Genomic DNA, 15679 nt, shown 5'->3' on the forward strand with positions numbered 1-15679 from the left:
GGGAATATAAATTAACCTTCTCAGTGCTATATTATTTTCTTTGTATAACTAGCTGTGTGCCCGTTCTACGCACGGCGATCTTATCGTTGTCAGTTGAAACCTTCTTTAAATACGTGTTGGTCCGTATGTTGAATCCAATGATTAAACTAAAAAATGCTTTATAGATCTATGAGGTATAGCCCTAAGGTAGGCCTATAATTGAAAGTTACTTTCCACAATGGTTAAAAGTATTTAAGGTACTACATCAACCTCACAATTTAACACTTTATTCAGGTTGACAATTTCATTATCAAGGTGCTCTTGTCCTTTCCGTGAAACACTGAGAAATAAGGACATTAATGCGTTACCAACAGACATACACAAAAAATACAGAACTTAATTGGGGAATTCGCTACGCTTTAAGCATAACAAAGTCCATATAAAATTAGTATTTGAAATCTTTGTTAATGTCATCAAATTTTATCATAACAATTTATATTTGCTTGGACCGAAGATGACCAGAAATGCTGTCGGAATGACGACTTAGTATATGAAATGAAGTACTATATACGATTATATTGGTAATTTATAATAAAAATTAGTTATTTAATTTCATTTACGGTTACACTATTACACTATATTATTGCGATTAATTAAATCCGTTATGTAAGAAAAACGTTTTTAATCTCACTTGGTTGGGATTTGCTTTCAAACGTGATCGAAAATGGTTGCGGTATTTGTAAACAGCATTTGTAAACCAGTGACAGCTAGAAAAAATTAATCTTGATACGAACAGCTGTTCGTTATTTCACAGATGATTATGTGATAAAAATTGGACGAAAACTTGACAAAAATCGCACAAAACTGAATTTTTGAACGTCCGTGAATACATTAAAATGACTTGGATCTTGATAGGTACCCTCGTTTTCTTGGAGAAGATAGCGTAGAATGCCATCTTGAGTGTTACAGACAGACAGAAAGAAAGACAGACAGACAGACAGAAATAGAGATAAGACTCGTTTCTGCTTCTTTAATGTATAAAACGTAAAACAACCTAAAAATATATAATTCTGAGCAATGTACAGACAAAACTCTAATTTTATTTATATAGATAAAGTAGACATATCCAACGCATATCGAATAGATGTTACTTGAATATTTTTAACTCAAGAAGGAGTTGAGTTTAACTCGTATTATAGAATGTGCCACCATGGCATTTTTTGATTGCTTTTATTCGATCGGCTTGATTTAAAAGTTGAAAATAATCAACGAACTCTGTCCGTGGCTCAGTATAAATAATGCGTTGCGTTTCAATATTAGCATACACCTGGCTACATACAGCATTAGCAAAGTAGTAGATTGTGTACATTGCGGTTGTTAGCCTAATAGTCAAAGGTTGTCGCTAGATTGCATATAAACCATTTTTGGTGTCAACGCCTGTAACATTTTTTAATATAGAAAACTAGGCCTATATGCTTTTAACGAAAACGTGGTCGGAATTACAAGAATGTTTATGGATGTAGCAGGTATCAAACCTACCCCTCTCGCACTGGCCCCGAGACGGTAATCATCTGAAGCTAAAACAAATCCAACTTTTGTATTATTGTCATTGATGTCAAGATTAATGGATTTAGGAAGTCAGCCAAATACTAGAACACCTATACATTTGATTATCCAATTCAATCTGGAACGCACAAGTCATGCGCGGGCTTGTCAGAGAGTGAGAGAGTCAAGTGCAGAGGGGTTGGTATTCGTGGACAGGTTGCTGAATGAAGGTGGGCGATGACGCCCACCACAAGTCGCCTATCATTAGACGTGGATTCCAATTAGATTAACATCACTGTGTGTCTGTGTCTGTGTGAGTGAGTATGTGACCTAGTTGTCCTGTCATTGTCTCTGCCTTCACTCACGCTTCAACACTCATTACTCTGCCTCCTCCGCACACTTACACACACTCATGGCTGATCAGTGTTGATAAACGCCCGATAACTTCAGAGTCAATCACTCATTGACGCCTTCAGACGCGCTCGAACCTCCAGTCCCTGGTTTACTAATAAAATTATTGTATTAGGCTTATACTACCGATTCATTCTCCTCATAAGAATGTTTGAGAATACAATTTTAAGAACAGTCTTGCACGTTGCAATCCGTTAATTTGGGAGGGTAACTTTCTTTGACTACGACAGCACTCTTTATACTGAACTGTACAAATGTTCAGACTTATTCCTAAGAAATGTAATGCCACAATTTCATTACAAGGCAACATGACCATGTCCACTTGTCTCAAAATATTCGGTCTTTGTAAAGATTGAGAAAACTTGATGTGTGGTTGTATTTACTCGTATTTAAAAACGTAGATCCGAATACATAGAGAATATTGTGTTTTCTAACCAGTGATGAAATTATCTATTTATACAAACAGGTAGGCCAAATCTAATAGGTAATTTTTAATCTAGTACCTGCAACTATTTCATTCATTGTATTCGAGATAAGGTAAACATAATTGCTACGTAATTAACAATACCCCTAGTGCTTAGCAAATTTAATTGAACTGACTTCTACACCAGAATTAGGGCAAATTGTCAACTGAATAATTCTGCATCTGTGTTAATGTAGTTCGGTGATTGGTGAGTTGTTTTTAATTTATCCAAATAAAAGAAATGTCTCTATCAACCTCCATACTGAATTAACCATTTCAGAACTGGTGTTGCAAAATCGATCCTATTATGTTGCTGTCAATTCAAAGCGACTGTCACCATACAATTACACTCCCACTGCAATATATCAAGGATAAATCGTGTAATAACAATTTGAATTATAATAAATTCAACGATTTCAGACTTTCAGAACGGATACGTGGGAATTGCTGCTGTGGTTTCCCTCTGAATTAATTATGAATCGTTAGCTGACCTTCTAGCGCAGAAACCTATGATCAATTGCCTCTTATATGCATCTTATTTAAACAAGCAATGCTTATTGAACTTCAGTGATTCCAGGCATTCTGCCTTTGGAATTTATGAATTACTTAGTTAATAAACACTGATTGATATATTTATTGAATTTACATGCTGGATACTGTGGAGAAACTTTTGATACTCATTTCAACTATACCAGCTGTAGGCAGTTCTGTTCCCTAATGGAATTACAGCGTTGTGTTATACTTCGATGATGACAGCATTGAGTGAACGGCATTGTATGTATCTTTAAATTATAAAAATATTCGTCATATTGTTTTGTATTTTCGTTTAAAGAGATTAAGCAATTATTACTGTAGATACACTTCTGTTACTCAATTTTCAACATACCAAGGTTACATATGAGGAGACAACAAGATTGTGCAACACAACAAGCCTGGTTTCACCTTGCCAAAACATCAATCTTGGGGCCACCAGGGTTGTCTTCCTGGATGATTTACCCAGAGATAAATCAAAGACCTACGAATGTAAATGATGCTACGGAGAGGTTCCGTGGTCTCTGACAGGTGTCGCATCAGAGCCTATTGTCGAGAGAGTGGTGGGCGAGCACCAAATACCTGGTTTACTGGACGACATGTGAGATAGAATCGTGTTTTGATTGTTTGAAGAACAAAGCAGGGCGGTTTCAGCTTTCAGAGAAAGTTTACGTTTGTGTTTATCGCGTTAATTTGAGTGACATTGCTTTGGTTTGTGGTCTCAAAATAGAATTTACAAGATACATAATAGTTTTATTGAGTCAACAAAAGTGGAGTTATCAAATAAGGTATCATACACGTTTATAAGGGCAAGTGGTCCGAACCCAGCAAATGTTGTGGATATACAGTTGATCGTACCCGCCCTTCTCGCATCGAAACCCAAGATGCTATACATTTGGCTAGTAAAACATACGTTTTCATCATACTGTCCGGAAATCAGCCGTTTTTATAGTTCTCTAAATCGTCAGCAAATTAATCGTTTTCAGGTAACTTCAAATATGAAACAGAAAGAAAAATGGTAATTGTTTCGGTTCGCTAACTTCAAACTTTTATCAGTGCATTATGGAAACGCTACTAACCACACAATATTTAAAGATGCACAAAGCTATTGACATATTGTAACTGCCAAAGACAAGATCAAATCATATTCATATCAAATTTGGCCACATAATAGTTCCAAATCAGTGAAATATACATAGAGGAATTAATGTATAAGATAACACATATGTATTGATAATGGGCATAAATAACAGTTTTGTGAATCAATTTAGATATAGGCCTATGGTAAAAAAGTTTCTCAATAAATCATGTACAGTAAACAAATATCCTTATGTAGAGTAGGTAAGACCATACATCCAATCTAAGAAAATATAAACATGTAAACATTTGTTGAAAGAGATGTCATTATATAAAAGTATCCAATTAAGTCCCGTAACCTGTAAAATTGAGACACATGTCTAGTTTGGAAAACGTGTTTCAAGGCACACTTAAAATTAATTATTATTCAGACATAATTATTCAGCATGTTACGAACATCCTCTCTTCTGCACAAGTGTACTTATTTGCATTATTTACATAGGATTTAAATTAATTTTCAATTCACGAGTAAATAAACAACATAATGGCGCTAAAAGATATATATCGTGTCGACGTTTTTGTCCGTGGTTTAAACTCTTAAAATGCTAATGTATACAGCTAAAGCAATTAATTAACAATGACATGAACCTCAAAGCTGGAAAACACTTGTTAAAACAAATAATTAGCAGTTTGACCTGTAAAAGTGAATAGCAGTTAAATTGATCATTTGAAATTAAATATGTCATAAGTGTGGTCCATAATCATCTACTGTAAATTGAGGGATTTAATAATAATGGTTAATGACTTAAAACATCACTCTATAAAACTTAATTCAATTAAAAGTAGTCTTAAATGAATTATATGTTGTTACTGGAATTTAAATTAGCCATTATTATTTCCTTATACATCCAAGAATGTATATCTAGAGGAATGTCGTGGATTTTAAGTTACTTACATACTCTTCTCTACTTTACGGGAAGAGTATACAGTTATTTGCGGAATTTTTAAACACGTAATCTTAGAGTTTCTCCTTAACCTAAAATAGTATTTCGTAAGCAGCGCAGACGTTGTTTCTCCAATTAAAACGTGGTGATTCTGTTTGGAGGACCAGGTTCAAATCCCGCCAAACACTAATGACTTTTGGTGACATCATGATGCCAAGGAACGGTGGTTCACAGTTCACCTTTCTAGGCGACTAAAAAAGAACAGATTTTTAAGGCTCAGAGAAAGTTATACAAAGTAAATGGTCATGTCGTACCATTGAAAATGGTAATTATAAGAAATGTTTGATTTTAATCGTTTTCGAACATAGTTGATTATTAGTTTATTTTATCGGCTGATACACATTAAACTGAGTTTAACCAATAAACTCAGAATATTCAGATTTCGTCCATTGTAAGAAGTGGTCAAGATTAAAATCAGCTCGTGGCTCGGCTTGGTAAGCTAAAAACTACTCTCTCACATCCAATCCATTAATTTTTCCACTTACACACCTTAAAATACCATTAATCGTAGACAGACCGAGGGGGGCTTTTAGACAAATCGCGTAAAATTAATCCCAATTAATATATATTTATGTTACATAATGAAGGACATATTATTTGGTTACAATGAAAGATGTGGGAAGGGGGCGGACACGTCACACCTACAACTATATGTTTATTTATTACACTGAGAATGTATTTAACAAATCCCGACCTTTGGATAAATAATTGATGAGTGTCTCACCTCGTGCGTTATATACGTGGGAGGGTTCGTTTTGGGATTTTACTGCAAGTTAGTAAAGTTTTGTGACGATAATTATTTAAGATATATTTAAGCTTTTAAACGTTTAAGGATACCAAAATTTCCGAGTTTGTTGGATGTTGGGTTTCAGAAATATAGATGAGTTTTTTATTTGTATATTTCTGATTTCAGATGTTAAGACATTATCAATGACTAATTTGGAAAATTTGTACTCAAAGATTTTTTTAGATTTTGTGGGTTTAAAGAAAATATAGATTGGTTTTTTGTGAGGGGAGTTTCTAGTAAAGAAAATTAGTTCCTTTTCAAAGACTTGTCCATTATTTTCCCAAGTAGGTGAACGAACCCACAGATTAGCTTGGGCTCTGACTCCCCCCTTTTAGCATTCAAGTCATGACGTGTTCTCGTTTTGTTAATCCCAGTATAAATTCTAATCCATTTCACCGGAGTCAGAACATTAATCGCAGCAGCAGTGCGATACCATTCTTTGCACACAACCGGGAGACAATGCTATTTAAAAGGTCGAAAAGCGAACAAAAGTGGTAAATGATGAGGGCAGCTGTGTAGGACCCCCATGGAGTCTGATGGATAACTGGGGGCCTGTGGTGGGCATAATGTCTTGAGGTCTTCGTTTTGTCACCTTACCAGACAACAATGGGTCCAGTAGTACTTTGGGTGGGTAACCGTTCACTCGAACAAAATTTTCTTAAACTATATCTTCCATTTTCAGGTTTTAGCCTTTGTAATTTGTTGAAGAGTGTCGTTTGATAGAGGCCGGACTTGTAAAGAGGGTTCGGGTTCAAACCTTGTAAATTGTCTTGTAGCTATTACCACTGACTATATATACTACGATGCATGATTTGATGGGTTGGAGCCTAGGAAACAAAACTATCCGGTCTATCAGGTTCGGACATTCGTATGCATCGGAGATCGTACTCCACAATAAGCTTTACGATAATTATGCTGAAGCGGCATTACGTAAATACTCCAAACTATTCAGAATTTTGATTTTATTATAACTTGCAAACATTTATTATCGTTGATTGTATAAATATTTCTAGAGTATATTATTTACCTAACTCTATTATCTTAGTAAGACTTATGTTTTCACATACCTACTAAATGTTTCATGGGTTTCCATATACAGTTTAGTAGCCTAAGTAAACCCCAAACAATAACGTATTATAGAAAATACTCAATTTATGTATAAATAATGAAAATAATCGCATTCTCCTTCCAAAAATGTAGAGGCGCCAAATTACTCCAACGTTCATCTTTCCCAACTGTAAACAGTGCAACATAAAATAACATCACATCAGATTTGTGTTCAGGCAGCCTTAAACATTCAAATTACATTTTAAACTATGTATACAGTTTTTAAACTTTTAGTAGTGAACTAGTATCAGTCGACTTGATGCTTTCAACTTATCGTCCTAGCTTATTTCAATACCTTTTTGATTTACACACATTTCTTTGTAAATGACCCAAAAGCATGTTTAAATTTAACATAAAAAAGTTTAGAAATATAAACTAGTAAAAAATATAGTAATAATAAGGCCATATATAATTATAACATTTCATATGGTAACGTGTGTTTAAACCAGTTTAAGGATTGTTAACACTTTACCAGAGCTACTATATGACTTTACCTACATGAGGACGCTAAAAGGATACATGCGGAACGGTAGCAATTGCTGTTTAGAAATGTTCCATAATCTGTTAGAAGTAACATACACCGCAATTAGCTGGATTTTGCTAATATAACAAATATTTGCTATTTTTATATTTTGATTGTCATATTTCAAGTAATTTTTAGGATCTTAAAACAATTTATTGTTAAGAAACTAAATTGGAGGTACTGTACTTCAAAAGTTTTACTATCTTAACTTTAAATACTATGTTACTTTGCTGACGTAGCAACATCTCGTATTTTCTCAGTGGTAAATTAGTCTGATAATTCTAAAACATTAAAAACCTAACATGATTTTATGTATATTTTAGAATTAGTTTACCTCTTTTGAATATTTTCCATCAGATAAAAATCTGTTGTTAGCCTAATTTACCTTTCAGGCTGTAAGTTCATAAATATTGATACGGCTCAACAAACATGATATCGTAAATAATTGCCTATTGGGTATTGAGCAATTTCCTATCAAATGTAACTTTTGATGTAAAACATTGTATCAGTATATAGTTTAAAAAGTTAGCCTAACTTTGACTATTCTATCAAGCATCGTTTAACAAATTAGTATATTTATATTAGACTTAAACAATTGGTAATATTTGTGTCCCATTCTGCTCTACTAAATTAGTGGTCAGAGATTTTCATGCAGTACTTGAAATTAAATGAGGTATGACAACATTTACATAAGTAATTAATTACCTTATAAACGAATATTGTTTTCAATGCACTACTAACTCACGAGTAATAGCTTAAACGACATTTCGATTAACCTCAAGAAAATAAAACTACGTCTCGGAAGAACAAAGAGTCAAAACTGTTAACTGCTATAGTTAAAAAAATCAGAGCAATCGTTTTGTAGATAGCTTTATAATTATCTTTGAAAGTGTTAGTTTATAGAGATATAATTACCCCATTACACACGAACTTCCCTGTTCTCGTAATTATTCTCTAATAAGGCTTCACGTTTCATACGACTTTTTCAATTCCGAATATATTTTTCATATTCAAATAGCTTTCACGTCATATTTTATTTTGTTGTACGTTTAGTATGTCCAAAAGATGCACCATCTCCTTGCGCAACAAATCTCTAAAGAATATGTAGCCGTTTCGTAAGCGTAAAACCAAGTTTACAGCTCTAGGGAAAGTGTGTAGTTTCATTACAACTCAAGGCAGCGTAAACTGGTCCAACTTACTTCTTCACACAACAATCAGTGTACTCGTTTATTCTCTGTGTTGGTTTTATGGATGTGTTAAAACGCGGACTGCTCCAGACTGAACTTGTATCCGTGTTCTTGTAGAAGAGTGAAGTGCAGAATTAAACACTTGCCTAACATTAAAAAGTGCTAGTTCTCATAATTGTGCAAACGTAGTGTTCTACTAATTGATTGCTCAGTTTCAAATGCACCCTACTTTATGAAATGACAGTACTTTAACACTTGTTTAAATACTTTTCGATGAAATGGCCACACAAAGGTAGGTATTTTAAGCCAAGTATGAATGGAGATGAGTGTAGGATGAGTGGTACAGTCTTGTTAGTGACTAAGGCCGACATATTCTTCAGACACAGCTGTTAATTAATAGCCCATACAGCTAATGGCAACTAAGGGATCTACAGTTTATAGTGGAATCCGTACCACATTTTTGCCTTGGTATACACGAATTGGTCTAATTATCAGGATAGTGCCAGCTGGCGTAGTGGTAAAAGATTGGGTCTACACAAAGCGATCGGGGGTTCGAATCCCGCACCAACGCCTTGTGGTAATACAGTGACTTGTGGCTACGGAGCTCACTTTAAGCTGTGTCCACCACAGAAAGTGGCAAGCTTATAAGAGGACTCTCTCCGCATCGGAGAGTTATCTCCACCAGGAGGGTCGGTGTAAACTCATGAAAGTTTGAAATTTTATATCAATAAAGTGATCAATGTCAAGTTTGAAACATCTATGAACAACATTATAGGATCAATAATACATTTATGGATAGTGATTTTTTATTACAGAATGATGGAATAAAATTTAAAAGATGTAGCAAATAGTTAATTTTAGGATATAGAAGGTTCTCATATTAGTAAACTTAAATAAGTGTTGAGAATTAATTAGCATTATATGTTTAGTGACAATAATATCCTTGCTCAATATTTCTTTTTAACAATAAATTTTGTATTCATAAAATACACATAATAAAGCAATTTATATATTTTTTAAGGTAAACAACTAAGAAAACACTCCTTACAGATAAATCGCTTACAGACGGATGAAGGTTGGCTCTTACACGGAAAGTCCAGAAAAGAACATTCAAGTTGACAAATTGTTCGTTCACGAGGAGAATGCGAAGTACTCTCTCAGAACCATGAACCAGTTTCCGCCATCTTTCCCTTCTGAGTTTTCACGGCCTTGTCTTTCCTTTCATTTCAGGGAACATCGAGGAAGGGATTGAGGAGAATTATATGGGATCTATGTCATGTAAATGGCATTTATTTTGTTTTTAATATTGTTGAGTTATATTGCTAATATTAAGTTTAAGCTAAGGGAAGAATCGATATTGTTGTGTCCTCTGGAAAATCATTATTTTAAACTAATTATTACATGATTTGATTCAAGAATAAGGATTTATAACTGTCGCTAGTATAATCCTATCTACAACCCACCTTATACCATATATCATATATATTATGGCATATATCTATGGATTTATCAAAGGAGTAGACAGGATACAGGAGTAGAAAGGAGTGTGTACTCCTTTTTCTATGCTTGTACCGAGGACATTGATCTTGACTTGCACGGTGAATCCCTTAGTTTAGAGTACCAGCATGACTAACACAGTTGAATAATCTAGATTAGCACAGAGTATATTTGGGTTTAGGGAACTAAGATTGACAAAGATTTAAAACTAAATGTTCTATCTAGATATTATACGGAAATTTTTGTTCCATCAGATTTGCATTTTTAAACAAGTTGAATTGTGCATAAATTTATATATTTTATGCAGACAGTTAATTTGATTAATTTTTTCTTATGGCAGTCCCGGTATTGGAAAGTCACAATACCAATATTTCAGGATTATGTAAAATGAAATTTAAGTACTTAGACCATAATCGGAAACGCATTTTACCTACCTGACTAGTTTAATTAGACTAGACAAGATTATTGTTTGTGTGATTTCCAACTCCTCAAATATTCCTTGCCAGTCTCAGTTTTTCTCTTACTAAACTAATGATTGAATTGTTTTAAATTTGTAATCTTTGTAGTAAGTCCTAATCTTAGAATACAATAGAATAGCATACAACCATTCTTTAAAAACATTTTCATTAAAAAGGTCTAAAGTTTACAACAAACATTTATTGAATTCTTAAACTCAAACTTAAAATAATGTACAAGTTCACGCGAGTGATGTCAAGATTGTTGAGCTAAGTAATAAATAGTATATTGCATCGCCTAAAGTGAATCTTTTTGACCCGAGATCAGGGGTTTAAACATTATATATTTTAGATTCAACTCGCATATTTACCATAGCAACTTAATGTTTTCCCCAAATTTATATTTAGCATTTTGAATGAAGTTGAGAAGTTCAAGTATAGGTATCGGGCTGTTTTGTCCATACTGTATTTATATTCATATGGCCACAGGTTTTCCTTGTTACATGTTTGTTATGTACAAAGTTTTATTAATATTGGTTACACATAAATAGCGGTAAATGTTGCTTATTTTGATTCAGGTGCCATAACTTCAACATTACTAGGCTACTAGAATAACACTACAGGATTTTAGGTTAGGTATCCATCGTTGTACTTTAATTAGAGCTAGTTAATTCAACATTGGTCTAGGATTTGCTCTAGTATTTGTGTTTCTAATATCAAAATCTACTGATTGAACAAAATGATTGGGTTATAGTTATAGTCCCTTAACTGAAATTACTACAAATATCTTTATTCGTCAAAATAATATAAATAAAATGACAATAAAAGGAATAATTTAAATAAAACATTGCATTTAGATTTAAATGACAATCGGAGCAAGCCACAGAAGACGTGATGACATGCGGAAGGAGGGACGACCTTGGCATATATTGTTGGATAATTTGAGAAGGAACGTAGCCAGAGGGCGTGAAACCTACCCTCAGTAAACATAACACGATGTTCGACTCACGTACTTCCGTTGGCTTACAACTTCAACAGTATTAATATTAAAAAACTGCACATGAGTTAATTAAAAAAAAAATTAGTAATGACAAACTATAATTTTTTGTTTATGTGGTCATGTTAGTAGGGAGAGTGATATTGCAAAAACCAATGATGACAATGCAGTAAATACTAAGCAATAAAAACACTGACAGCGTATTCACTCTAACTATAAATATTATTTAAACAGTTTCCTTTTGCCAAGCTTTCAGTTAGTGTAGTGAAAGGATTATATAACAAATGCAATTTTTGATCATAAACATTATGCTGAAATACCTGTAGATACACAACTTATTACTCTACCATTCTAATACATACAATTTAATGTTTGATGTAATTAATTTAAATTGTAACATGTTACCTATACAGTCAAGAAAACACCAGAAACTAATTTTAAGAATTAAACGTGCATGTTTATCGTTGTTTCCTACTTATCTGGGCCTAATAGCGATACTTGTGTAAAGGACAAACTTCATGAATCCATAAATATTTTAAAATATCTAAGTCTTTTATCGTGGTAGATGCGTACCAATTGAGCTTTTCAATTATACCAATTAAGTTGATAGTTGTTTATAAAAGTTTTTACATGAAACACAATGGGAGTAGTTTCACAACCATATTTCAGAATCAATGCTCCGACTGAACCATCCAAATTTATATATTCCAGGTGTTATACCCCCGTAATGATAGCTGGGTAAATTTTAGACATATTACATACATGTATACGTGTTGGCTTATTCCAAACAACCGATCCTAGTTGGTGACTTAACCTTGATTACACAAGGAATCAAGAAACACTATGGGAATTAACTTTAATTAATTAACTTAAATCAACAATGAAGAGAACCAATTATGTGCTACTGAAAATCTACAAACTCAATCTACAAATCTTATTTTAATCGTCACTGTTATATGTATGTGGATAAAGAGGAAGAAAACACATAGCTGTGCGAGGTAGAGGAAAGGTGCAGAGTAAAATATCGACAGAAACCCCCGCACTAATGAAGTCGCTACCGCAACGACCTAGACAAGCCATAATTTAATATCAACTTTGATATACTCTAAAACACAATAGTAGTTAATAGTAACCGGCGGGTGTAGTTATCGTAACTCAGTAACTGGTTAACTTGGACGAGTTAATCCGGAGGCCAATGTATTAGTCAATAAAGAAGCCAGTTTAGGAGCCGAGGACTGCAGCAGGAGCCTGTCTAGAGCTTAGTACAATCATCGGTGTAATGGAATACTAATTAGATATTAAATGGATAAATTTATGTGCTCAACATAACTTCGATTAATTTACTATTGCGCCAGGCGTTCGTAGTAAACGCTCCAAAGTAACTTCATGGTTACTTTAGATACTGAAAGTAGACTTCTCACCTTGTACTAATATCGTAAAGGTTGTTTTGATGCCTAGTCAAGATTTTCAGTACTTTGATGATGTATAAATATTTATCTTCATTTATAAAGGTTTTGCAATGTAAATTTGAGTTTATGATCGTTAAAGTTATTGTTTAAAAGAGTTCTCCAAGTAAAGACATTTCTCCTTGTCTTAAAATCGTTTTGTATTTTTATTTTATTTATATGTTAATGTTTTTTAGGTTTACTGGAGTTACAGCTTAGGGGTTGCTCTGAACTAACAGGACAATAGCATAAACCTTCGTTGATTGGCAGGATTTAACCCAGTACTTCAAGACATAAGTCCAGAGCTTTAATTACCTAGACTAGTCAGTAGTCACATCCCAATCTTTGTTTACAATAAAAACTATTTAAACACTGTGTTAGGTTTCAGTGGTGGTTTATTCGACTACCTTGCTACCTTAAGTTTTTTTTTGATCCATCAAGTGTGTTACTTATATGCAATAGAATAATATAACAAACATTTTTCGAACGTTCAATGCGTATTTAAAAAAAAAAAAAACATAAACGGATTCCAAGACGTATATTACTGATTTTTTTATATTTTGGTTAAGTCATTTTCACAAATTATTTTGGTTGAATACATCTAATCTGCCCTACATAAATAATATTAATCTGTAATTTAGATTTATTTGTCTTGTAATATTTATAATAAATGTTTAAAGTTTCAAAAAAAAAAATATATATATATATATTACAATTTAGATTAAGTTTGAAAGTTTAATATTAGTAGTTATTAACGTAAGGCTTAAAGGTAGGAACATTTGTATGTGTATTTGTTTGACAATGATGAAGTGTTTAATGATTCGTAAAAAGGAAATGTAAGAGTACGAGGACGAGTGTGGAATGAGAACTAGATTTCACTCACTCCCAGAATGTGAGGAATTCCACACTTCATTTTAACGCTTCTTCACTGGATTCTGACACCTCTGTAGATATCCTGTTTAGATTGAATTGTGCTGGTTTGAATATTAATGATTCTAAACGGTTAATTCAGCATCATGAGTCATACGATCGCGTGCAACTTTTACCAACAAATTGAACGAAAGGTAAATAAGGGGTTTTCTACCTGTTGGCCTAAACCTTTTTTTGAGCCTCAGTTCCTTCCAATATCCGTACGGTTTGATTTAGACCATTAAAAATAAATTTAATATTTAAATAATATAACGTCATTATGTAACATCATATCATGAATATTGCATATAATCCTTATGGAAGTTGTTGAGTTGTATCTTCTAAAATCTCCTTTAATAATAATCTAATGTGAATCTAGTTCAGAATGAGTTATCGGAAGTCGGAAGTATGTTTAATCCATGGAGTTATCTTGGAGCTGTCTTTACACCTACGAGCCAAAAAAATAGAAAACCTTTTTGCCCAAGCAACTGGCTGACGTTTGGAAAATAGTCTTCCACACGGACAAATTCCAACACCGGCGAAGATTCCTACACTGAGTAATCTCGTGAAAGAAAAGTCTTTCAAAACTGTATATATGTATACACTCAAAGATAGCGACCATCATCAGTTATATAAGCATAACTACCCCATCTTACAAGTCAATGCTTCATTTAATCTCGAATTCGAGGCACGTTTGAAGGGCGGCCACTTAGTGCTAACGATCGTTTACGTGCTCTAACATTGTAATCTAAAACTGCCATGTGGTTAACATTGCTAGGATGACAAGAATGCTCAAGTATTCCTCATCTTCGCCAGCCATCAATGGTCTGTCCAAGCTGAGTCAAGGCAGACTTGGATTAATAGTTTTCTTCAGGGACTCCAAGACAAACTTGGGGCAGTCTTTTTCCTAGTTGACTTACGACAGGATCTCTGCGCTTTACTCTAGTACCAGGTAACAATTTTGAAAATAGTGATACAAAAGAATATCAAAATAGTTTGAAAGATTAATTGATATTGAAGGAACTAAAGTGTTTTCAAATTTAGCAATAAAAATAATATCACCCACATAATACAGATTTGATATGTTAATTTTATTAAATATTTGGACATAGTAAGGCAATCACAGGTGTGAAATCTCACCCGTCAAAAATCTTAGTCCTTTTAGCGTCAAATGTAAGTTAAGGACTTAATGCTTAAGGCCTAAAATACATTGTATTCATTTGCCCGTCTTGGAATTACATTATAAATACGGAGGCGAATAGAATTTTTTGGTTGTATTTTGTATAATTCTATTTTGTGTACCAAACGCTTGCATGTAAAATTTATTTCCTATGCAAGATTCAACGGGATATTTATCGATATTGTAGAACATTCCTATGTACAAGAAGAGTTAATGTTTATGGCATGAATATAACACTTTTTTAGGTATATAAAATATATGAAGGCCTTTTTTGTAATTTTATTATATTCTAATGGAAACTTTAAATAAAAAAATTTTCTCATTTATCTTAGATATATAATACAGTCGTCTCTGTCTCTATGTAGATATAACACTAGCAATAATGCAGCCTGAATTTTAACAAATAAATTGACAACTTTTACAGTTTTAAATAATACTGGTTAGGTTAAAAATACTAACTACTCAGCAATAATTTAATATTAATGCTGTTTGTTAACAGTTTCTTACAATAAATTAATCTTATTATGTTGGTTTTCGTTGTTATTGTAATTTAAAAATTCATGTTCTGTAATGTTTATACAC

General features: G+C 33.2%; 2 protein-coding genes across 2 annotated transcripts in view; both read left to right on the top strand.

The window, feature by feature from the left end:
* The window catches only part of LOC128986878 (NADPH oxidase 4-like), an 84894-nt gene extending 75188 nt beyond the window's left edge, over positions 1–9706 (top strand). Inside the window, exon 15 of the mRNA XM_054407468.1 lies at positions 9665–9706. Within this exon, the coding sequence (XP_054263443.1) occupies positions 9665–9668 (4 nt within the window). The 3' untranslated portion in view covers positions 9669–9706. The remainder of the gene's footprint in view (positions 1–9664) is intronic.
* A 5126-nt stretch (positions 9707–14832) lies between these two features.
* The window catches only part of LOC128988048 (cytochrome P450 4V2-like), a 29678-nt gene continuing 28831 nt past the window's right edge, over positions 14833–15679 (top strand). Inside the window, exon 1 of the mRNA XM_054409231.1 lies at positions 14833–14869. The gene's annotated coding sequence lies outside the window, so the exon portion shown is untranslated. The remainder of the gene's footprint in view (positions 14870–15679) is intronic.

This window comes from Macrosteles quadrilineatus, unplaced genomic scaffold (assembly GCF_028750875.1).
Source record: "Macrosteles quadrilineatus isolate MER2022 unplaced genomic scaffold, UCM_ALF_1.0 Scaffold_2__2_contigs__length_208266976, whole genome shotgun sequence".
Taxonomy (NCBI): Eukaryota; Metazoa; Arthropoda; class Insecta; order Hemiptera; family Cicadellidae; genus Macrosteles; species Macrosteles quadrilineatus.